This window comes from Euleptes europaea, chromosome 9 (assembly GCF_029931775.1).
Source record: "Euleptes europaea isolate rEulEur1 chromosome 9, rEulEur1.hap1, whole genome shotgun sequence".
NCBI lineage: Eukaryota > Metazoa > Chordata > Lepidosauria > Squamata > Sphaerodactylidae > Euleptes > Euleptes europaea.
In genome coordinates, this window is record NC_079320.1 from 72,070,099 (window position 1) to 72,095,935 (window position 25,837).

The window sequence follows — 25,837 nt, forward strand, 5'->3', positions numbered from 1 at the left end:
GGGCTGATTTCATTCCCTTCTCACCTTTAAACTCGTATTTAGCTGCTCTCAGCATTCCATCCCTTCTGGAGTTATTTTGTCCTTGTCAGGGTGTTGGGGAGGGTGCGGGTTGGTTTACAAAGTCTTATTTGATAGCCAGTTTAGTGTGCTGAAGAGATTCCCAACCTTCTTGCGTATTTTTTTAACATCAAAAATTTTTCAAGACTCCCTCCACAAGATGATATCTGTAGTATTAGTATCTGTTTGAGAAAATGACAAGATGAAAATGCCACTGCTTACTGCACATATGTATTTGCGGACCCTTTGCATTGGCTCTGCAGCCCCCTGGGGGTTTTGGCCCCCATATTGGGAACCAATGGATAGGAGTTAGAGTGTTGGACTAGGACGAGAGAGGCTGCATTAACCCTGAATGTACCACAGGACTAAATTTATTACAGCATAAGCTTTTAGAAGCAAGAGTCCACTTGGCCAGTTGTATCTAGCTAGGTGGATTCTAACCTTTGGAAGCTGATGCCACAATAAATGTGTTTGTGTTCAGGATGTCAGATGCCTTAGTCCTAAGAGAAAGAATCATGGATGGATCCCTTTTCTCCTTTCCCTTCTCTGCAAAAGGTGTCATTCTTGCTTTGCTTTTGTGATTGAGGACCGAGTTCCTAGATGAATCACTTTTACCTTTGTGAGACAATTTCCGCATCAAAATACTTGCCCCAGAACCTGGGCCATGATACCAGGCACTGTCCGTTGCCTCACATGTGCTCGTGTGGTCTGGAACCTACCCATGGTGTGCATGGACTGAGAGTTCAGGGGGAGCTGTCTTCACGGAAGCTAGTCTGCCGTTACTGGGTTCTCACTGAAAAATTGAAGCGGTCCCAAGGAACCCCAGGGAACACAAGTCTGAAAACCATGGTTCAAGCTGATTATTTATTTACTTCATTTACCCCTTCCTTTCTCCCCAGTGGGGCCCCAAGGCAACTTCTCCCATCCTCTATTCTGTCCTCGCAAAAAACCAGGGAGAGAGGTTAGGCTGAGTGTGTGTAACTGGCCCAAGGTCACCCAGTGAGCTTCCATGGCAGAGTGGAGGTTTGAACCTGGGTCTCCCAGATCCTCATCTGGCGCTGTAACCACTATACAACGCTGGCCTAAGTGAAATTTCAGTTTTCACACGCATGGTCTCTCCTTTACCCTGAACAGGTAAAATCGGCTTTCACGCGCACCTACAACAAAGAGGTGCATCTCACCCCCTATTCGCTGCAAGTAGTAAAGAAGTCAACACGACGAGCAGGGTCTTCTCTGGATATAGGGCTGAATGAAGAAGTGGAGGCTGATGAAGTCCAGTCTGAGGATGAGCAAGAGACTATTGAACACGATGCAATGATTAAGGTAGTATTTTTTCCATTAATGGTGAAGTTAATCTTATAAGAGAGGGCATCTCTAATCACTTAGCAAGCAAACTCAAGCGAGGAGGTACTTCAGGGAGATAGGTTAGGCTGAGAGTGTGTGATCAGCTAAAATGGCTCCTTTGCAGTGTTGGTGGACTTGTGGGAGATGACTGGTGTTAAGGTTGAAAGAACGCTTTCAAGCTTGTTGTGCACCACCTCGTCCCATTCCTTCAGTACATTTGACTCTGCAGAAAGTGCTCTGGGGATGATGTAAAGCACTGTGGCATGGACAACACATGACTTTGAATAGCAGATGGCAGGAGACCAGTATCTGGTTGAATGCATCTTTTCTGAAAAATCTGTAGGGATATTCCATCTCAGTGTGTTCTATGTTCAGGTGCAAACTCCTGTAGGAATAAGCGCCATTCCTTTCACTCACCGGAAGCAAACGTTGAGACACCAGTCCTGAATGACTGGTCAGTTGTGTAGTTTAGATGCTGAACAACTAATCCAAAACCTCTTTGAGAGCCTGAAAGAATAATCCGATTTATTGTGAAGGGATGTTGCCATTCTGCACTCTTCAGCTTGGAGAACTGCGGTTGTGAGGCGTGGCTGGCTCCTGTGGGGAACAAGATGCTGGACCAGACATCATTTTGATCTGATCCAGCAGCTCTTCTCATATGAGAGAGCCCTACAAATGGGATTTGATTGTTATCTGTTGGAGCTGCTTTCAGGTTACTGACTGTTTTTGGTATGAAGCGGGATGCCTTATTACCTTTGTCTTCATCCAAATAACTTTCCTTTTAAATGTTGTAAGTACAGTTGGAAGTCTTTGGCGGCAGAGTGATAACTTCATCCCTGGATGCTACTGCTTGTGTTTGGACAATGGTTAGAAAAAATGCCAAAGCTCAGAAGTGCAATAAAAATAAAAAATGGTCTGGTAATTGGGAGACTCCTGAAATCTCCCAGTTTTGGTAGTGCTACCAAACCTCTGCTTTTGCAGAAGTTGGTGGTTTAAAACTCAAGCTCCCATGATAAAATTATGGGTTGGTCTAATCAACGCTGTTTCTCTTTTATCCTTTTTTTCTTAGCCTCTGGGGAAAGCTGTGAAGGTGGTGTTTTGCATGTGTGACAGCCCATTCCTGAGGTGGGGGGCTGAAAGTGGTCTGGAGGTGGCATAAGTGGCCTCTTATTACTGAATAAGAGGCACTTACGCTGGTGGTGGGGGCAGTTCTGTTGGCGCCTGGGCACCGCAAAGCTACACTCCGCTCCTCCAATGCCGCAATCTCTCCAGGACCTAAATCCCGGAAGAGAAATGCAGCGCCGGCTTGGGGGGGGGGGTTCCCAGGGGTAGAGCTGGTGGTAGTCAGCTTCCAAAGCCCCTCCAGCCTGGGAATGCCTCCTCCAGCAACAGCCTGGCATAGCATCGCTGTTTTCAATGGGGGGAAAAGACCCATTTTCTTTTTCAGGCCTTGTGGTGGTCTGGGAACCTCTTTGGAGGCGCCCCAGCGGTGCCTCAGCTGCGCCGTCCCCGGTCGTCACAAGGCTCAGGCATGAGCTGTGAGCCAATGGAATATATAGATCAAAAGTTGGCAGTTGTTTGTTGTAATAGCTGTTTAAACACTTGAATGCATTTTCTCTCCTGCAGAAGAAGACAAGGCCTACCAAGCAGCCAAAAGTGGAAAGAACTGAAGATACAAAAAAGGGAAAAGCAAAGAAGAAATCTAAATGAATTATTCAGATGTTACTAATAATACTAACTGTTCAAACTATGCTGTCATGTTACTTTAGCCAGGGATGAAGGCTAAAAATGAATGGGCGTGTTTTACTACTGCAGTACAACACACACACACGAAGTCTAAATAAGACTGACGACTATTTCTGCCTATTGGTGTAAAGACTCATTGACAACATGGGGCGGGGGTACTGCTCTCTTGTTTCATCTTTGCAGAGCTCCTGGCATTTTTTATATAATCATTGTGTTGTCAGATCTTGTATATAGTATATAATAAGAGATGCTAAATTGCGTGTTTCTTTTGTACATGGTAAGTATGCAGCGGTGTGTAAAGTTGCAATAAAAATTAGTTTCATATTTTAAAGGGTTTTTTTCCTACTTGAATTTCATGATGCAGCTGAACTTTATTTCTCACACTCATTGCCTAACGCTAACGCAGAAGGCATTCTTCACGCACAACTCTTATGTGCATGCATAAAGGTGGATCATGGGCAGGGCGCATTCTATGCAATGAGGCAGAGAAGCTGGTTTCTGGGAAGAGTTTTGAAGATCTGGTTCAAGATTTCCTGCTGACCAAAGCAGGTACTGAAATTCCCCAGGGTCCCTGTATCACATAAAATCTTTCAGTACATTCAGAGCTTTCAAGGGGAAGTCTCCCCCTTGCCCCCTCTCAGAACACCCCTGGATTTGACCCATGGGGCTGTGGAGAATGGAGAATTTCATTTCCCAGCATGCTCCAGAGATCGTGTATGGCAGCTGCTAGTTTTTCCATTCCCCAAGAGTTTTTCCTCCCTTCTCCATAACATTTTCTTCCCAAAATATTTTCCTCTCCCTCTCAAGTATTAAGTATCACTACCAAAATAAACCATGTGAAGAGTTGCTTCTCAATCTTTACCTCTGTCTGCACCCACGAGCCCCCCCCCCCCAGTTAGTAGTGTAAATTTTGAGGGCAAAAGGGTATGACAGACCTAGTGCATTCCTGAGATATCATATTTTGTGTTTTTGGTAGGGAAGGTTGCTCAATGGTGCTATTTGCCCAAGGGACTTTCTGCCTAAAAGGGATTTCCACATTCAGAGACATCAGGAAGAACTTTTCTGACAGAAAACTGGAACAGGCTTCCTCAGTAGGGGGTAGGCTCTCCTTCCCTGAGGTTTTTAAGCAGAGGCTAGAGGGCCATCTGTCAGCAATACTAATTATGTGAACTTAGGCAGATCATGAGAGGGAGGGCAGGAATGGTTGCGTTAGTGTTTGGCTCTTGTGGCCCTTTCTTGCATGCCCAGGGAAATGCCAATCGCCTCTTTGGGGTCAGGAAGCAATTTTCTTCCAGGCCAGATTGGTTGGGGATCCTGGAGGGTGGGGTGTTTTTTTTGCCATCTTCTGGGCATGGTGTATGGGTCACTGGGGGTGTGGGGGAGAGGTAGTTGTGAATTTCCTGCATTGTTCAGGGGGTTGGACTAGATGACCCTAGAGGTCCCTTACAACTATGTTTCTATGATTCTAAATTAAACAGGGAGATTAAATGCATCCTTGTCGGACACCTTTGCCAATCGGAAACCATTGTGTTTCTCCATATTTTGTCCTAACAATAGCCTTTTGTCCAGAGTATAGGTTGCACATCAAAATAATTAAATGTGGCACACCCATTTCTTTTAAAACCCATTTCTTTTAAAACCAACCATAGTTTTCATGATCCACAGTCAAAAGCTTTGCAGTAATCTATGAAACACAAACATAAATTTACAAAATGATCTCTAGTGCCACTTCCTTTTCTGAATCCATCTTGACCTTGTTGTAAGATTTTGAGGAACACTTTACTTGTGTTAGATATTAATGCGATGGTTTAATAGTTGCTGCAGTCTTTGACATCTCCTTTTTCAGAATTGGAACGAGCGTTTTCAGTCTGAGGCCATTGTTTTGTTTTCCATATTTGTTAGCATATTCTTGGTAAGATTTTACTGGACTGTGTTTCTGTGACTTTTAATAGCTCCATTAATATCCCATATACTTGTGCTGATTTGTTTCTCCAAATTGCTTTGAGTGCAGCTTTCACTTCACTCTCTAAACTCGCAGGTTCTTCTTTAAAAGATTATTCTCTGAAGGAATCTGTCATCTTTTAATTTCTTCTGTATAGTTCTTCCATGTATTGTTCCCATCTTTATTTTGTCCTGTTCAGTTAATTCATTTCCATATTGATCTTTCAGCATACCTCCCCATGCTGTAAAATTCCTTTTTATTTCTTGGATCATGTGGAATAGATCTCTTGCTTTTCCTTTTTTGTTCTATTTCTTTACACTGGTTATTCTAGTAGTTCTCTACATGTAAGTCTCTGGAATGCAGCATTTAGACTAACACCTCCATCTTCTGCTTCCAATTATATAATCTACTTGATTTCTGTATCGGCCATCCAGTGAGGTCCACAAATAACAACTGTCGGTTCAGCTGCCTGAAACATGTTTGCCATGAACAACTTGTTGTCTTCACAGACTTCTATGAGTCACTCTCCTGCTTCATTTAGTGCTGCTAGCCCAGATTTTCCAATAATATCTTATTCTACTTTGTTTCCCTCAAACATCAGGTTAAAGGGTGACAGTCAGAGATATAATTTTCACATACATTTTGCTGACTGAAGAACAGCTGTGCTCTAGAACGAGCACCAAGTTATGACGTTAGCCAAGGCAGGAGGGATGGAGTGGGTGGCATCATGTTTTTGAGGTAGGGTTGCCAACCTCCAGGTGGGGCACGGAGATCTCTCAGGATTACAACGGCTCTCCAGATTACAGAGATCAATTCCCCTAGTGAAAATGGCTTCTTTGGAGGCTAGACTGTATAGCATTATTCCCTGCTGAAGTCACTCCCCTTCCTAGACAACACCCTCCCTGGGCTCCACCCCCAAATGTTTAAGAATTTCCTAGCCCAGAGTTGGCAACCCTACTTCGAGGTCACTGACCAAATGGTATCACATGTGAGATCAGTGCCTGCCTCTTAGAACTGAACTGTTCACACCACCTCCCTTCAGCCCCTCAATAGATGGCCTCTTGAGCCCATAATCAACGTATTACCATTCTCTGCTAAGGAAACCACAAGACAATTATCAATTTCAGAAACCATACAATTGCCATAAGGGTCCAAAATGCAGATCATGCCCTGTGAACAATTCTGAAATGATGGCAACATTGAATTAGCTTTGATTTCATGATTCAAATCACACACAAACATGACTTGGACTGCTCATTGATAAAATCCTAAATCAATGAATAGAACGTCCAGAGGGTTATCCGGGCTGTGTAACCGTGGTCTTGGTATTTTCTTTCCTGACGTTTCGCCAGCAGCTGTGGCAGGCATCTTCAGAGGAGTAACATCTTCAGAGGAGTGTTACTCCTCTGAAGATGCCTGCCACAGCTGCTGGCGAAACGTCAGGAAAGAAAATACCAAGACCACGGTTACACAGCCCGGATAACCCACAAGAACCAATGAACTCTGACTGTGAAAGCCTTCGACAATATTTAGAACGTCCAGACTCATGGCAACTAATTTATATTTCACCGACCAAATACTAATCTGTTTAAAGGCAGCTTCTGATCAAATAAACACTTCTTTAATTGTTAGCAGCTCTACATTCAACATTTTTTATTACTTTTATTTCCAAATCAAATCTTGCTCACTGACAAAATCTTAAGCATTCATAGTATAGAGCAGGGGTGGGGAACGTCAGGCCCGGGGGCCATTTAAGGCCCTCGAAATCATTTGGTCTGGCCCTTCGTGGGTCCTGGCAGATCTCAAGCTCAGAAGGATCTAAGACTGGTGATCCACCCCCTCCCGCAGACAGGAATAGCCTCTATTCAAGGCGGATGTGAGTTTGTTTTGCTGAGAAAAGGAACCTTTCCACCCCTTGCAGAAGAGTCGTTAGCTATGGAGCTGCTAGGACCGCCCAAGAAACTAATTTTTAAGTTAATAATTTTGTATGGCCCTCGAATGACGTTATACATATCCAAATGGCCCTTGGCGGAAAAAGGTTCCCCACCCCTGGCATAGAGAAACAGAGAGAAACAATTTTAGAATAAACACAGTTAATAAAAGACTATCTATTTGTGGTACAGGGTAAACTTGTGTTATCAGAGCTATTTGATAGCTTTAGGGCCATTACATGAGCTAGGTATTCGCTATCTGATGTACTTTCTCAGTATCTGAGTCTAGATCTGATAAAAGGAATGGTGTAATCCAAGGGTTTAAAGGGAGACCGTACTTTAGTAAAATAGGCATAATCCATTGGGTACTCTCTGCTTCCCACTTCTTACAAAAGAGTGATCTAAAGTTTCAACTACCCTTTCTCCACAGTCACACAGACGGTTGCTGAAAGGAATTTTTAAAAAATGACCATTCAAAACCTGTGTAGGGAATGCGTGCAATCTTGACAAAGTAAAAGCACGCCTTCGGTTAAGAAGGGTCAAAAGGTTTAAATACATGGGAAGGGCTTTCAGGAAAGTTGGTTATTCTTCAGAGTTAAGAAAGGAAGAAATGACTCAGATGCGAGGAAACGACACAGAGCATGAATGAGCCCAGACTGTCCCTCAATGGCCAATGGCTCTTAACCAATACTCAGTAGTCATTACTCAGATTATGTACCTCCTTTCTCCTCCACCCATTCCCTCCCTTTGCTGATGCCATCACCCAATCCAAACCCACTTACCTCCTGTTCAGACACCAACATTCCTTCCCCCCCACCAGCTTCCAGTTCCCAAATCATATCCTTTCTCACTCACCAGTTACACTCCCAGTTACCTTCCTTTTAGTTTATACAGGTATCATTCAATCTGCATTTAGGCATTCACAAACTTCATAGAATCACAGAGTTGGAAAGGACTGCCAGGGTCAACTAGTCCAACCCCCTGTACAATGCAGTGAATTCTCAACTACCCCCCCCCCACAACCTGTTACCCCTACTCCACACCCAGAAGATGGCAAAAACAAACAAACCCCAAAACCCCTTCCAGGATCCCTGGCCAATCTTGCCTGGAGGAAAATTGCTTCCTGACCCCAAAGTGGCAATCGGCACTACCCTGGGCATGCAAGAAAGGGCCATGAGAGCCAAACACTGATGCAAACCTTCCTGCCCTCCCTCTCATGATCTGCCTAAGGTCAGAATCAGCATTGCTGACAGATGGCCCTCTAGCCTCTGCTTAAAAACCTCCAGGGAAGGAGAGCCTACCCCCTACTGAGGAAGCCTGTTCCACTGAGGAACTGCTCTGTTAGAAAGTTCTTCCTGATGTTTAGCTGGAAACTCTTGATTTAATTTCAACCCCTTGGTTCTGGTCTAACCTTCTGGGGCAACACAAAACAACTCGGCACCATCCTCTATATGAAGTACTTGAAGATGGTTATCACATCACCTCTCAGTTGTCTCCTCTCCAGGCTAAACATACCGAGCTCCTTCAACCTTTCCTCATAGGACTTGGTCTCCAAAACCCTCACCATCTTCATTGCCCTCCTGTGGACACATTCCGCTTGTCAACATCCTTCTTAAATTGTGGTGCCCCAAACTGAACACAATACTCTGGTGAGGTCTGACCAGAGCAGAGCAAAGTGATACCATCACCTGTTCACAGCTTCTGAAAAATACAATGCCTGCAGATTTTGCTCTCAGCTCAACTGTCACCAGAGAATTCAAGAAGATGCTTCAATCTCCATGGAGGGAGGGTCCAGAAGATGCTGATCTCTAGGAACTGAGGCTGTGGAGTGGGCAATTTTCTTCATACATTGATTGACCTGGTCTGGTACTGAAACTTGTTCACAAGGGTGTATTTGAAACAGGTTAGCACAATGAAAGGCATCTGACTTAAGATCAGGCAGTATTTCCCCATGATGTAAAGGTAGAGAGCAGGTCTGTATTAATGTCAGTCATACAATCTGATATGAGAATACAGCAACCCATGTAGCAAGAGAGACTTAATGTTTTCCCTCTTGAAGTTTCCTAAGCCTTATGGCTGCAAAGGTAGGGCAGAGGCTGCTGCCCTCTCAAATCAAATAGGATTTCCAGTGTTTCCACTGTTCTCCATAGGTCTCGATCCACCTAAGCAAGTGCTAGGCAGAGCTCAGCAGAGCGGCATCAGAGGCAGAGGGGCATCTGGCTCCTCCGTGCTTTGGGCCAGCATGGTGTAGTGGTTAGGAGTGCAGAACAAGATTGATTTCCCCGCTCCTCCACATGAAGCCAGCTGGATGACCTTGGGCCAGTCACAGTTCTCGCTGGACTCTCTCAGCCTGACCTACTTCCCAATGTGTCTGTTGTGGGGAAAGGAAGGGAAGGAGATTATTAGCCGGTTTGATTCTCCTTAAAAGGTTGAGAAAGTCGGCATATAAAAACCAACTCTACTCTTCTTTGCTTCCAGAACCTTATAGAAGCTCTAGTGCTTGGAGGAAGAGGCTAAAGTATGCAACATCTAAGCAACTCCCATTCTGAGACTACCAATGGGGGAGGCATTTTTTAATGTTGCAAGCCATTCTGAAGATCTTTTATGATCAAAAGGGGGGGTATAAATCTTAAATATTCCAGCTGTTGCAGAAACAGAATCAACTTTGCACTGAAATATGATTTGGGCCTACAGTTGGAGAAAACAGCGCACATAGTGAGTAGATTTTGTGTAGCTCATGAACTTGCTGTTAGGGATTGCGTTAAAAGAAGGTATACTCTAGGGTAGTCTTGATCTGCAAATGTAACTCCTGTTTCATAAAGTTTGCTCATTCCAGAGGTATAGCTTTATTAGTCTGTTGCAGTAAAATAAGACAGAAATCCAGTGGCACCTTAAGGATTACATAAACATATTCCAGCATAAGCTTGTTTTGTTAGTCTTAGGCCATTAACACTTGGGCAAGATGTCACCGGTTAATCTCTCTCTCATCTCACACTATTTTAATCTGGGATCATAAAAGTAAACGCACGTCCGTCTCCCATCCCACACTATGTGCACCACCCGATGCTCCATGCGATATGGGATAACGTGGGATATTCGGGGAGTGCTCCGTGGCTACCCACGTCATTACATCACAGTCATGTGATTGTGCATGCTTGGCGTCTTCCTTTTTTTTCTTCTCCCCCCTAGAATGATATGCTGGTATACCAACGCAACTCACTTCAGGACATTAGTTTTTCTCCTGCCCTCCTGCTCTGCAGCAAAAAGCAGAGCTCTCCGGATCGCAGCTCCGCCATCTCCGTTTTTGAGGCGGCAGGAGGCTCAGAAGCTCAGGGCAGGCGCAGCTAGAGCAGGGAACACTGAGTCCACCGGCCAGCTGAGTGGTGGCTCGGCGGGTGCTGCGGGAGCCACGAGAGATGAGCGGACGCTTGGGCCGTCTCGTCAGGCTTAGAGGCGTTGCCCGCTCGCTTTCCTAGCCAGGGGAGGGGCGGTTTTGAGCCCCTGAGGGGAGTGAGCCTGTGAGGGAGAGGCGCGGCCTTGGCGCGAGGCGTACATGGGGCCTGGTGTCAGCGGGTGGCTGATCTACCAGAGGAACCCCCCCCTCTCTTTGGCGGGGAATTTCACACGCACACCCCTCTTTAGGGTGGCCAGGCTCTAATAAAAAAAATTACTCCCGGTTGCATTTGGCCGGGTGATTATCACACACAAGCACACGCTGGCACGTATTTCGCGATAAGATGGATCTTGGAAAACACCCAAGTAAATTGCGTTCGTGGTAGATTTGATCCGCAGAGGGGGGACAGCGTGCATGTGACCACTGGAAAACCAGTACATTAGGGGGGAGAAGCAAACCAAATCAGTCATGCGTTAACGGCCTTAGTCTTCAAGGTGTCACTGGAATCTATCACAGGGCTTAGGTAAGACTTACGTACCTTGTTGTTATCTCACTTTTAAAGAACATGCTTCATTTATTTATTTATTGTTTCAATTTAATACCCCGCTCTCCCTGGCCGAGACCGGGCTCAGAGCGGCTTGGATGTACTAAATGAATATTATAAATGATATATAAAATGAAATTAAAAAGTCAATATGCACTTTTATATGTCAAATTATCAAATGAAAGTGGTGACAAACGAGCTGGACCTCTTAAAACTGAAATGTTGCCTTCAGTGGATTTGTAAAATTGAAAAGACTTTAGTGATGTCTGAAATCCTCTTGGCTCAGTTTAGAGTCGGGGCTTGGAAACGGTTCTGGTTTGAAAACAGCCCATTCTCAAGTTGGAAACCACACGCTGCTGATTACGACAGTAGGAGTAGGGGACCAAAAGTGCCTCTCCTTAGTTCCCACATAGCACTGCTTTCTTACGGCATCCTCTCATCCAAACTTATCTGGCCGAGGCAATCATCTCTTCTTTTGTGCCTGGAACCACCGAAAAGGGAGAGGGGATGGCAGTGCTGCAGGCACAAGAAGCCCTGGGAAATGTAGTTTACCAGAGCCCCTGATCATCCTGCTGAGCACCCAGGTGCTCTAGATATCCTGACTCCTTGCTGAGCTGCAGGACATCTTAAGGGAATGGTGCTTCATTTGTAACGTAGCCACTTATTATAAAACTGTGTTTTCCAAACCCGGTATAAACTTTGGCCACTTCGCTAAGACTTGCCATTTAGCATTCAAACTTTTATTGTAAATGGAAAAGGCTATAGTACAAACATTCTATCAAAATATAAATATTTACAGGCTCAGAATAAGGACAAATTTGGTTACTATAAAATATTTTGAAGAGCAGAACCAACCGGATTCAAAACTTTGATGCTTTCTTAAATGTTGCAGCACTTGTCTGGCCAGTGCCTTCTGAAAATGCACACCGTTGTATGTTCTAACTCAGAAGGGTTAAGCAATTTTCATTACGTTGTGCAGTAGACAAAATCCATTTTCTGGCTTGTGAAATGTTGTATCTAATCTGTAGAGGTATAAAAACATAAAATGTCTTGTCTCAAAACTGTTTTATAGTCTTCCACATTCCAGGAGTTGGGGAAACAGGAGTGAGGGACAAAAGCTGCCATATACTGTCAATGTTTATTTTAAAACAGATATGGTTATTGCAGAGCTTGAGAAGGTGCAGAAAAGAGCAACCAAAATCATCAGGGGACTAGAGCAGCTGCCCTATGAGGAGTGGTTGAAACGCTTAGGGCTGTTTAGCCTGGAAAAAAGGCGGTTGAGGGGAGACATGACAGAGGTCTATAAGAGAGTGGACAGATAGAAGCTTTTCTCCCTCTCTCATAATACCAGAACGCGGGGTCATCTGCTGAAGCTGGAGGGTGAGAGATTCAAAACAGATAAAAGGAAGTATTTCTTCACACTACACATAGTTAAATTTTGGGACTCTCTGCCCCAGGATGTGGTGATGGCTGCCAACTGGGAAGGCTTTAAGAAGGGAGTGGACATGTTCATGGAGGCTATTCATAGCTATTCATAGCTACTAGTGAAAATGGATACTAGTCATGATGCATGCCTATTCTCTCCAGGATCAGAGGAGCATGCCTATTATATTAGGTGCTTTGGAACACAGGCAGGATAATGCTGCTGCAGTTGTTTGTGGACTTCTTAGAGGCACGTGGTTGGCCACTGTGTGAACAGACTGCTGGACTTGATGGGCCTTGGTCTGATCCAGCATGGCCTTTCTTATGTTCTTATGCCTACACTGTACAACAGCTTGACTTATTTTAAGACTATTAGATCTAGCATCCTGAATTAAACCACAAAATTCTACTTTAAAAATACTGGTGAATCTGGCCTACTTCTTACTACAACAATTCTTATATCGCTAACAAAGCAGGTATTTCACCACAGGATGAAAAACTTGCACACTAATTTTCTATGGGCATGGCTGTATGAATGAATGCACATGTGTGCACACTTGAGAAAGGTTGGGAATTGTCTTACAATAGGATCTGCTTGGCTGGACCGGCTCTGATTTGTTAAACCAAGCATTGGTTTATATCAATTCCGGTAAACAATTAAAAAAGTCAGTTTAAATTCTCTGATCAGTTAAAGACTAATCACTGTAGCAGAATCCTGGACTTCGATAACTCTCAGTGCTGCTTACACTATACAAGTTAGAATTTTATTCTAGTGACAGTATTCAGATTTGGGGGTAGATCTGTTTGTCTGGTGTCTCAAAGCTTATTTAGGGGGAGGGGAGAGAAATGTTACTTAGAATAAAATATGCATTCTCCTGATCCGGCATGGTCAGAGAAACCACAGGCCTCCTGGATCATTATCTTAATTATTTCTAACAGGTTAGAATGTCTCTAAAATTATAATGAAGGTCAAAACACTTACTTGACTATGATCATTATTCTACTTCAAGCTTGAGGTACGGTGTACAGTCAACTATTTTCATAAGGCTGACAATATTAACTTTTTCTGAACACATTGGACATGTGCTTTCATTCTGCAACAAGCTGTTTATAGAAGATAACTGAAATCAGGGTTGTGGCTGTCAGAATCACAAGTTAAACCATCACAAGTTTGTGTTTCAACTGTTTTTGATTTAACGTTTCTTTACAAGGATAGACTCCAATTAAGGGGACATTCATTTTAATGTTAACATAACTAAAATCTATGCACTGGGTTCACATGCACGTAGTTATGTCCAAAGCAAGAAATAAAAATAAGGCCAAGGCCGATGGTGCAATATATATTTTATTAGCTAAAAATTCCCTACATGTTTTGCCAACAGCTTCTTCAGGGGAATCTATAATATAATATACAAATACAGTATTGAGTTCTCATAATTATATAGCAGTGGTTGTCTAGTTAAAATTATATAAACAAAACATTGTTTTGAAAATCAAAATGCAGTTTGTACAGTGAACTATTGCACCCCACACTGAAAAGGGCTATGTGCAAAAATACCCTAGGACCATTGGTCAAATTCTTCTTTAGCAGCAAGTTGCTGCCAACAGGGACAGCTCCCTGCCCTCCTCTGTCACTTAGAGGAGAGCAGGGATCTGTTCCCATTGGCATCAGAGGATAGGACTCGCAATAATGGGTTTAATTTGTGGGTGGAATGGTACCAGCTGGATATTAGGGGGGAAAAATTTACAGTAAGAGTTGTTTGACAGTGGAATCAGCTCCCTAGGGAGGTGGTGAGCTCCCCCTCACTGGCAGTCTTTAAGCAGAGGCAGGACAAGTACTTCTCAGGGATGCTCTAGGTTGATCCTGCATTAAGCAGGGGGTTGGACTAGATGGCCTGTATGGCCCCATCCAACTCAATGATTCTATAAGTTTATGACAGGTCCAAAAAGGAACTCCCTACTTCTGAGGAACCCATTGAAATGTGTGCCAGAAAGGTGCAAACCTTTGCTTCCTGTCTGCCGAGCCTGAGATGTGTTATGGAAACAGGGACCCTGTCTGCAGGAGGGAGACGTATATGAAGATTCAGTTAGCAAACTGTATTTTTCTTATTTCCCTATTAGCTTTTTTTGTGTGTGTGCACAGAATAAAACCTTTGTTCTTTTGGCTCCAAATTGACCCTAGAAGCTAAAATGACTAACTGAGGCTATCATACTTTGGTCACATTATGAGAAGACAAGAATCACTGGAAAAGACAATCATGCCAGGAAAAGTTGAAGGCAGCAGGAAAAGAGGAAGACCCAACAAGAGATGGATGGACTCTATAAAGAAAGCCCTCAATTTGCAAGATCTGAGCAAGACTGTTAAAGACATTGATTTACAGGGTCATCATGAGTTGGAAGCGACTTGACGGCACTTAACAAGCACACAGTGCCTGGTTTGCTTTGAGGATAATGCAAAGCATCCTGGCCATTTAGGCAATATTCGTGTCGGTTAGGCTGAAAAGGACTCTCACTTACTTTCTGAACTCTGAATATAGGGCAGGGAAGTCACAGTGGGGACACACAGTCCAGTTGCCTTTCACCATATGCCGTCCCTAGATGAAATGGCATGGATAAGTTAACACACAACAACACATTCGCACCAAAAAAAGGGCATTTTGTCAGATTGTTGGTTGATGTATACATACGGACCATGAGGAAATGAACTGCCAAAATTAGATATAATTTAAAATAATGCATTTTTTACGTGTGAGCACGAAAATCATGGAACAAGATGATCTTAATAATGTCACCATTTGGCCAAACAGAATGAAATGTGAATCAAAAACTCAAAAACAGAAGTGTGAAATTACTTTAAAAAATACTATAAGCAAACAGTTTATCGGGTTCTTTACCAGAAATTTAAGGTGAGGCAGACTTAATTAAAAGTTTCCAGCTGCATTTAATTTGGTACTTACTGTAGCAATGCAGTAGGGAAGGTTGTTTTTACAGCCAGGACAGAGAAGCTCACATTCAGGCAGCAAGAATTCACAATAGGGGCAAGGTGTTGTTGGCTCTTCGGCTTCTGACGTGTCAGGTCGTCTAGCAACAGAATGGAAGAAATCTATTAAGAAATAAAGACTGCCAGGTCTTATGCCTAATAAAACTGTAAAACCGTTTTTCTCCAACTTGAAGAAGCACAAAGCATGGGTGCATTACACCAGTTCTTCGCTGCTACATGCCATCGTCTGAGTATTCAAAACAATTCCTGCAAATTGATTTTCAGCAGTTGGTCATTTCCCTGCTGTAGACACAGCTTGGTGGTCTACTTCTTCCATACTTCTTCCATACAAGTGACCCCAACCTACTAACAGCTTTATGATTGGTCTCCCAGGGTGATCAAACACTCAAAAGTTAGTTCCCAGCGTTTTGCCAGCTGTGATTCTGAAAGCGGTTTGTTTGCACCATGCCTGTAATTCTCCTGCCATCCCAATGAAAATTCAGTGAATGTACCGTGTAACCATTTGAAGCCCTCCTGGTTCAAAGCTCTGCCACGAAATCTCTAGGCGGCGCTCAACCTCAGCCCCTGCCCCTCTCAGACTCAGCTATGGGGAGATGAGTAATACTGAACTGCTGTAATGATTACTGAGATACTGTATGTAGGATTTGCAACAAATTTATATTATTATTATTTATTTTATTTCTAGCCCGTCCTCCCCTGCTGAAACCAGGCTCAGGGCGGGTAACAACAATAAAATCACAAAGTATAAATATAAATATCAGTTAAAACATATAAAACAATAAAATACAAACTCACAAATTATTAAAAACAGATGGCGCACAAATTACTGTAGTACCTGCTGTTGTGAAATAATGTCATAACTAGGGTTGCCAACCTCCAGGTGGTGGCTGGAGATCTCCCGCTCTTACAACTGATCTCCAGCCAATAGAGATTAGTTCACCTGGAGAAAACGGCTACTTTGGCAACTGGACTCTTCTATGGCGTTTAAGTCCCTCCCCTCTCCAAACCCCGCCCTCCTCAGGCTCTGCCCCAAAAATATCCAGATATTTCCCAACCCGGAGCTGCAACTCTAGTCATAACCAAGCAGGCAAGCCTATAAAAACCCCAGTTATACAAGAAAAGAGAGGGGAGGGGGAGGATAGGGAGGCCAGTATTGATACATCACCGTGGCTGACCTCTATAGTAGGCCTGGTGGAAAAGCTCCATCTTACAGGCCCCGAGGAACTCTTTAAGGTCCCGCAGGGCCCTGATGTCACTAGGCAGAGCATTCTACCAGGTCGGAGTCAGGGCCGAAAAAGCCCTGGCCCTTGTTGAGGACAGCTGGATACTCCTGGGCCCGGGGACCAACAAGAAGTTATTATTAGCAGAACGTAATGTCCTTGGGGGGGGGGTCAATTTTGGATGTCAATTTTATTTTAGTGCTGCCAACAAGGGATCAGGTCCTCGCTGCCTTGTGCTTCAGATCAATGAATAATCAGATTCTTAATGTGACAAAGGGAATGGTTGCCCCTATCTGTGCTTGTTAAAGGCGGGGGCGGGTGGGTTCTGTTGAGGAAGGCATTCTCACTTCATCCTGTGTGTTCTAAACCCCCTGCCCCCCCCCCAACCTCCCCAGATCCATAAGTGCTGGGCAGAGGCGATTAAGGGTGCTGCCTCAACTGAGAAGACAAGACAAAGACAATCATGTAGGAAAAGTTGAGGGCAGCAGGAAAAGAGGAAGGCCCAACAAGAGATGGATTGACTGTATAAATGAAGCAACGGCCCTCAGTTTGCAAGACCTGAGCAAGGCTGTTAAGGATAGGACATTTTGGAGGACATTGATTTACAGGGTCACCATGAGTCAGAAGCGACTTGATGGCACTTAACACACACACACACACACACACACACACACACTCAACTGTGCATTATTTATATTGGGCAAACCTAACAATAATAGACTTCCTTTAAAAAATAACTAATTTTTGAAACAAAAAACTACCACCTAAACGAATAATAATAAAAAACCTTTAAAAACAAACATAGAAATAATATAACAAAAAACAAAACAAAAAATACATAAAGTGGAATCAGATTATTGACTTAGTATTTAACACATTTCTCACTTTATCTTACAATTACAGATAAGAGAAATTCATTAATGGCATTGGGGATTTAAAAATATTTATATATTTGGAGTTAATTCCTTTTCCATAATATGAGGAAGAAAATAGATGTTGAATACATTTCTGATTCGTGTATGAAGCAAAATCATGCCACATTTCATAAAAATCTGATATTTTAGCTTTACCTCTGACTACTCTAAGTTGTTGTGTCAATTTTTCTGCCATAGCTATTTGCCACAATTGAGAACACCAAGAATGTAATGTTAAAAGTTCTGCAGTTTTCCAACATTTTGCTATTACCCTACAGGCTGCCATCGACATAAACACTATTAATCCCTTGGATGCCACTTTTCTTTTTTGTTCCCCCCAGATGGTTAACAGAGCCAATGGTGGTGTAGCACGGATGATCTGATGCGCAATGTTTGCCATTTCTATACATTTCCAAACCTGGGTTAAGCAAAGCAGCGACACTCACCTGACCATCGCTTCAATCTTCTTTTTATACTTAAGATCAATTTTATTCCGGTACTCTGGTCTCATCAACATGGCAGCAAAACCAAATGCTGACTTTTTCAGTCCTGCTCTATGACATTCAATCACAGTGGAGGTCAGGATGGGGACAATGTCTGCAAGGAAAACAATGGAAGCCAGGTTTCCGATGGTTAGGAAAGGCTTGTTCTGAGCTCCTTCGTATTCACTTTATTGTCACAGGTTCCATATGAATCCATCAATCAATAGCCATTGGCTATGATAAATAAATAGAACCTCCATGAACATAGGAAACATATCGATACCCAGGTGGTGGTAACCTCTGGGGATGGAATTCTTCCCACCATACTTTTTAAACCCTATGGGACAGTCAGGCACTGTCTGACTAAGGACGATATTTCTTAGATTCTTAATTATTCCCCCTTTTCCACTATCAATTCACAGCTCTGAATGCCAGTACTATTGTTTCTAAGAAAATTATAAACAAAACCTAGAAATGCCCCAAATGATTCATATAAAGTAGGAAGGTAAAGAGGTTATACAAAGAAGGGACTGTCACAGTGACAGAAAGAACTAGCATTTTCCTTAGTGGAATACAGTTTTTTCAAGGATGTGCAACTCTGAAATGAAATCTTACCCAATGCTGTTTATTAAAGAGTCAGAACCCTTATAGGCTCAGTAGCTTCAGTCTCTCATTCCAGTTTAGAGAAGATCTGCTGCTGCTTTCTTTCTCCAAAACCCTTTCCCACTCTCTTCCTGCCAGTAACTCTAGAGCTAATTTTTACTCTGACTTTAGACTACAAACACCTAGACTAACATCTCCTAAAATTCACTGCACCCCTAGGGGAAAACACTGTACTGATGAAGGCCTGGGAGTTGTAATTTTTGGCCAAGGCTTTAGTGCCTTGCTAAGAGTTTCGTTTGCAAGACCTGAGCAAGGGCTGTTAACGATAGGACGTTTTGGAGGACGCTGATTCATAGGGTCACCATGAGTTGGGAGCGACTTGACAGCACTCACACAAGCTCTTCATGCATTCCCAGCAGAGTTAACACTTACGGGATGGAAACTTGCTGATATTGTTTGCCACGCGAATAAGCATACGTGCTCCCTTCAGATGGTCACCATATTTAACATGAATCTGAAATACAAAAGCGAATTACTCTAAAGGAAAACAGTTCCGACATTTAGGAACAGTTTGGACTGGGGCATTTTGTGTGCCTGATCTGCTACTGATACTGGTTCAAGGAAGCAGCAAGGGTCCAAAGGCAAATTGAAAAAAATATTGCCCTATTTTTAGATCACGTATTGTGGGTATTATTTCACTTCATTCTATCCAGAAGCAAGGGGGTTCCTGAAGAAGGGCCACACGAGGTCCGAAGCACAGGGGCAGAGGCTATCCTGACCTCGTTCCACTTCCTGCAACAGTAGCTTGCATCCTCTTTTACTCTGTACCACTTGACACAAACTGCTGGGTGCCTCGTGGGAGCAAGCACCCCCTGCCCACGCAAGACATGTGGGAGTTGCCGCCGCCATGAGCTGGTGGCCCCATCCCCACAGGTGCAAGCCAGGAGGGCGCTGCATCGAGCCTACTAGTTCCCTCCCCCCGGGCCATTTCTGCCTCCCGTCTACCCTTGGACAAGGCTCCTTTTTTTACGCAGAACAATCACTAGGACAGAAGCAAAAATATGCCTTTTCAAGCTTCTTTTTCAATTTGAACAAGAAGAGTTGGTTTTTATACACCAACTTTCTCTACCTTTTAAGGAGAATCAAACCGGCTTACAATCACCTTTACTGTGGCCAGGTATAAGTTCTTGAGGAAGTGCTGCAGCTGATTTAAAGCTACTACATACCGATGGCTGAAATGTTGCCATTCATCTGTAGATTCAAATCTAACAGCACCAATAAACAACAAACCTGTTCCCTCAGGAGGAGCATAACTCTACCCAGACTAGGCTGGAACCCAATTCCACAACCAGTTCCATCACCAATCAGTAACAGTACTTTAGCCTTATTTCGACTGAGCTTCAGTTCAGTGGCTTTCATCTTATCTTATTACTCCTGCCAGAGTCCAATTCAGGACATCCACTGCCTCAACTGAGACAGAAAGGAGAGAAAGAGCTGTCATCTTAACATTCTTGACACTGTACGCCTCTCCCAGCAGCTTCACATGGGCATTAAAAAGCAAGGAGGAGGTAGAACTGAACCGTATGGTACTCTATGGCACAACTGCCATGAAGCCAAACAATACTCCCCCTAGCTCCATCTTCTGGGATGGTGGATCAGGTATGATCAGAACCACTACTGCACAGTGCCCTGAATACCCAACCCAGCCAGCTGATCCAGAAGGATACTCTAGATCAGGGGTCCTCAAACTTTTTAAACAGGGGGCCAGTTCACTGTCCCTCAAACACTGTTGGGGGCCGGACTATAGTTTGAAAAAAATATGAACGAATTCCTATTCACACTGCACATACTGCTCAGCAGTAACGCACAAGCTCACTCACTAGCAAACACACACACAAGCTCATTCACTAGCAAACACACACACACAAGCCCACTCACTAGCAGGCACACACACAAGCTCTTTAATTAACAGGCATTTATACTATTAAAGGTGAAGGTTTCCCCTACACCACGCTCACCTCTGCAGCGTAACAAAGATATAGTTAGTATTTTGCTCTTGCTGGGTTTTATAGCGCCAGGATTGCACTGTTACAGGAACCGCCAGAACTGAAAGGGCACACAAAATCTCTCATGGTCGTCATCTGACTACAAAACTCCACTGATGTCACCCAGCAAAGAGAAACCGGCTATTCTTTTCCTACAGAAGAAAAGTGGGCAACTGGCCACCCTGTGCCACCAGATGTGGCATATATGCCTACCTCTCGTCGGGCACACTACCGATGCCCAGGGAAGGGGCCAGCTGCCTACTTAGGCTCAGTCCCCCCACTTAGGCTTTCTGCAAAATCTTCGTTTCTGCAAAAGATGCTGTGCAGTTTTCAGCGAGGCGCCAAGGAGGACGGGGGGGGGGGGGGGGAGAGGTAAAATTAGGACTGATTTAAAAAGGGAGAGGGAAAATAAGGATAAAAAAAGAGGTAAATTTAGGAGGGGAAGTGGGAAAGGTCAGTATGAAGGAGAGGGCTGCAGGGCGGGTCACTAGTCTTGCAGGAGGTCGGCTTGATGCTTCCTGGGCATGCTGCTATATGGGGCTTATTTATTTAAAAAAAAATTCTTCAGTGCGATCCTAGGGCCGCTCTCTAAACGCAAATTTTCCCCAGCCAAATCCTCAAAAGTCAAAAATAAGCCCCTATGCAGAGTTTTTGAGAATTCAGATGGGGGGGAAATGCTTATGAGTGGAAGTTTTTGCCTTGGATTTGCTGCTCTCTAGATGCACATTTTCCCCAGCCAAATCCTCAAAAGTCAAAAATAAGCCCCTATGCAGAGTTTTTGCGAATTCAGATGGGGGAAAATGTTTATGCGTGGAAGGTTTTGCCTTGGATTTGATGCTCTCTAGATGCACATTTCCTCTATCTGAATTCTCAAAACTCTGCATGGGGGCTTATTTTTGGCCATTTATGCACGGGAGGTTTTGCCTTGGATTTGCACCTCTCTAGAGGAACATTTTTCCCATCTGAATGCTCAAAGCTCAACAATAAGCCCCCCCCCTCCCCCATGCAGAGTTTTGAGAATGCAAGATGGGGAAAATGTGCCTCTAGAGAGCGGCAAATCCAAGGCAAAACCTCCCGTGCATAAGTGGCCGAATTCGGCTTAGACAGGAGCAACTGGACAGGAGGCGGTGGGCTCCTTCCCAAACCACCGGCGGCGGCTGCAATTGGCGGCAGCCTCCTCAGCTCCCTCTTTTGGAGGGCTGGACGAAGGCAGGTGGGCAGGGAGGGGGAAAGGAGGAGGAGACGGTGACGGCCGCCTCAGGTCACAAGACAGCGCCCAAGCGGAGCCGGTCGGAGGCCATCCCCGCGCGGAGGGCTGCCTCGAACTACCGCTCCCGGCATGCAGCGGGAGGGGGAACAGGCTTTCTCCCCCTCCTGTTTCCATCCAGAGGCAGGCCGCGCTGCATCATGGGGCTCGTAGTTCCCGGTGGGGAGGCGCGGCGCTGGTTTTGGGCCCGGCCTGAGGGGCCGGGTTCAGGACCCTGAGGGGCCGGATCCGGCCCACTGGCCGTAGTTTGAGGACCCCTGCTCTAGATAGTGGTATTGAAGGCCACTGAGATGTCGGGGGTGGGGGGGAACCAATAGGGATACACTCCCATTGTTTCATTCTCAGTGGCCGTCTATCAGGGTGACCAAAGCAATTTCTGTCCTAAAACTAGCCTGAAAGTTCGATGCCAAAGAGATTCTAGCATAGCCCTTCCCCTGCTTTCTCTGTTCTCTATGTGTAAGCATTCTTCTTCCACAGAGGGACAATCAGGCACCCTTCCGGTCACCTCCACACACTCATGCAGTATGAATTGACAAAGTCCAAAATCATTTTTGCTCTGTTTGTGTACACTGGCCCTCAACCAGGCTATTCTGAGTCACTTTGAGTCTCTCTGAGCTACACAATGGAGCGTTTTCCATTCACACACTTTCCCAGTGCAGTCACATAGTTCTACCTACAGGGGCACCCGAATTCCACTGATGTGAGTTATTAACCAAGGGCAGTAGACACAATCAGTACAATGTGCATATAGGTTCACAGAGTTCTGTGCATAGTTTTCCTCTACTGCTACACTTACAATGGATTACCTTTACTAAAATATAGCTGTGTAGAATCATAAGGTTTGTAGCCATCTCAGAAGGTATTTTAATTTTTTGGGTTTTCAATTCTGAGTACATACTGAAGAGAACATCATGGGCATTTCGATAGTTACCTAAAAAAGAAAGTACATACAATAGTAAAATTTCTGAAAAATACTTTTCTTCTAGCAATGACTTGGTCCCCCTCATTGTATTCTAGCTGATCTCTTTTGAGACGAATTAGATACATTTTCTTTGACACTGAGGGATCAAACTGTGTGAGAGAGGATGTAAAAGGCATGTGACTAGTACATATACTGAAGTAATTACTATGTGGGAAGTTTTGAACCCACAGGTTTCAAAAAGAAGAAGAGTTGGTTTTTATATGCCGACTTTCTCTACCACTTAAGGGAGACTCAAACCGGCTTACAATCACCTTCCCTTCCCCTCCCCACAACAGACATCCTGTGAGGTAGGTGAGGCTGAGAGTGTGTGACTAGCCCAAGGTCACCCAGCTGGCCTCATGTGTAGGAGCGGGGAAACAAATCCAGTTCACCAGATTAGCCTCTGCCGCTCATGTGGAGGAATGGGGAATCAAACCTGGTTCTCCAGATCAGAATCCACTGCTCCACACCACTGCTCTTAACCACTACACCACGCTGGCTAAATGGAGTAAGATGAGGATTTCATTAATTCAAAAGAGATGAATCCATATTTAACTGCCAGTTTTTAAATAAGTCCAGAAGTACAAACATAATTTTGGTTACTGAACTTTCAAAACGTATAATCATCTGGGGTAATATATAAGCCTATACAAACAGGATATTTAGATTTAAGGCAGATTAAAATTCAGTAGCAATAGGGGAAAAATCACCTTCTTTTCTAAGGCTTTGTGCTTGAAAGGATATGCAAGATAGTGCTGGGGCCTAGTGTGGTGTCTGTTACCTTAATTTTTTTACATTATTTTATATAACCTTTCAGTAAAAAGACTCATAAGGTGTTTTATCAATTAAAATCAAACATTAGCACAATAAATACACAACTGATTTTACGGCTTCTAAAGTAGCACAACCAACTCCATAAAAATCAACAGCAGCTCTAAAAAATGTAATTGCAGTTTCAAATGCCTGGTGAAATGAAAATATAAAAGAGGAAGAAAGTGAGGAAGGAAGCTGGAAGTTAGATCCAAGACTAAAATACCAGGGCAATGGAATTTCCCTGCCTCCCTCCTCCCACTGTACCCCATGGATCTCCATTAAATGCTGCTCCTGGCAGATACAGGGCCAGGAATAACAAAATGAGAGGGTTCTGTCGCAGGAATGGGGAATCGGTGAAAACTGCCAATTTAGCCTGGATCCAGCCCTTAGATTCCACAGTTCTGGGGCAAACTGAAAATGCCCTGCTTCTGGTGAAGACTAATAAGCACCCATTCAACATGGTATTCTGAGCAGGGCCTCGCTGGCAATCGTCTTTCTAGGCAGGGGTGAGACCAAGGAAGGGATGTGGCAAGCATCTTGTGGCACAGGGAGGACAACTGATGAGGACAGCAAACGCCCCCAAACCTCACATCCCGTCCAGCCAGTTCTAGAATCTGTGGAAGTGAGGCATTGTGTTGAAGATACACTCTCTCGCCCGTCCCCCTCCACCCACTGCCTCTTTCTAGTCACTCATTTGCTCATGAGTAAGAGAGGCAACCAGGGAGGGAAGGCAGCATGGTATTGCCCGATCTCGTAAAATCTCGGAAGCTAATCAGGGTCAGCCCTGGTTAGTATTTGGATGGGAGGCCACCAAGGAATACCAGGGTTGCTATGCAGAGGAAGGCACTAGCAAACCACCTCTGTTAGTCTCTTGCCTTGAAAACCCCATAAGGGGCTGCCATAAGTTGGCTGCGAGTTTCACCACCTCTGTATTCTCCTACCTCATTCTTCAGGATGTGTGAACCAGACCTTTCAACTAAATAAAATTAAATAAATAAAATCAAAAGATTGTCGAAGGCTTTCACGGTCAGAGTTCATTGGTTCTTGTAGGTTATCCGGGCTGTGTAACCGTGGTCTTGGAATTTTCTTTCCTGACGTTTCGCCAGCAACTGTGGCAGGCATCTTCAGAGTAGTAACACTGAAGGACAGTGTCTCTCAGTGTCAAGGGTGTAGGAAGAGTAATATATAGTCAGAAAGGGGTTGGGTTTGAGCTGAGTATTGTCCTGCAAAAGTATTGTCCTGTAAGTATCAAGATAATGTGCTAATGAGGGTATGGTATGTTGATATGGAACCATTGTATCCTGAAGTGATCTGTTAATGTGTGTAATCCAAAACTAATCTGTATGGCTATTGTTGAATGTTGTCTTTGTCTGGAGGTTTTTCAGGGCAGGAAGCCAAGCCTTATTCATTCTTAAACTCTCCTCTTTTCTGTTAAAGTTGTGCTGATGTTTATGAATTTCAATGGCTTCTCTGTGCAATCTGACAAAATAGTTGGTAGAATTGTCCAGTCTTTCAGTGTCTTGGAATAAGACCCTGTGTCCTGTTTGTGTCAGTCCATGTTCAGCCACTGCTGATTTCTCAGGTTGGCCAAGTCTGCAGTATCTTTCATGTTCTTTTATCCTTGTTTGTATGCTGCGTTTTGTGGTCCCGATGTAAACTTCTCCACAGCTGCAAGGTATACGATATACTCCTGCAGAGGTGAGGGGGTCTCTTTTGTCTTTTGCTGATCGTAGCATTTGTTGTATTTTCTTGGTGGGTTTAAACACTGTTTGTAGGTTATGTTTTTTCAAAAGTTTCTCCATCCTATCAGTGACTCCTTTAATAAATGGCAAGAATACCTTTCCTATGGGAGACTGTTTTTCTTGAGTTTTCTGATTTTTGTTTGGTTCAATGGCCCTTCTGATTTCATTCTTGGAGTAGCCATTTGCTAGCAGTGCGTGATTTAGATGGTTAGTTTCTTCCTTGAGAAACTGTGGTTCACAGATCCGTCTTGCACGGTCCATTAATATTTTGATTATTCCTCTTTTCTGTCGGGGGTGGTGGTTGGAGTTTTTGTGTAAGTAGCGATCTGTGTGAGTTGGTTTCCGGTAGACCTTGTGACCTAACTGAAGGTTTGATTTACGGATGACAAGGGTATCAAGAAATGGGAGT

At 44.0% G+C, this 25,837-nt stretch overlaps 2 protein-coding genes across 2 annotated transcripts in view; one reads left to right on the plus strand and one right to left on the minus strand.

Moving 5' to 3' along the window:
- RFC1 (replication factor C subunit 1) overlaps window positions 1-3,167 on the plus strand; it is a 53,527-nt gene extending 50,360 nt beyond the window's left edge. The window contains exons 24-25 of the mRNA XM_056855096.1: window positions 1,192-1,380; window positions 3,028-3,167. Coding sequence (XP_056711074.1) covers window positions 1,192-1,380; window positions 3,028-3,111 — 273 coding nt within the window. The 3' untranslated portion in view covers window positions 3,112-3,167. The remainder of the gene's footprint in view (window positions 1-1,191; window positions 1,381-3,027) is intronic.
- Window positions 3,168-11,934: 8,767 nt separating this feature from the next.
- Window positions 11,935-25,837, minus strand: part of WDR19 (WD repeat domain 19) — a 50,177-nt gene continuing 36,274 nt past the window's right edge. The window contains exons 30-36 of the mRNA XM_056855942.1: window positions 22,719-22,843; window positions 19,033-19,114; window positions 17,962-18,112; window positions 15,338-15,461; window positions 14,898-14,974; window positions 13,363-13,484; window positions 11,935-11,980 (exon numbers count right to left, since the gene is read on the minus strand). Coding sequence (XP_056711920.1) covers window positions 13,376-13,484; window positions 14,898-14,974; window positions 15,338-15,461; window positions 17,962-18,112; window positions 19,033-19,114; window positions 22,719-22,843 — 668 coding nt within the window. The 3' untranslated portion in view covers window positions 11,935-11,980; window positions 13,363-13,375. The remainder of the gene's footprint in view (window positions 11,981-13,362; window positions 13,485-14,897; window positions 14,975-15,337; window positions 15,462-17,961; window positions 18,113-19,032; window positions 19,115-22,718; window positions 22,844-25,837) is intronic.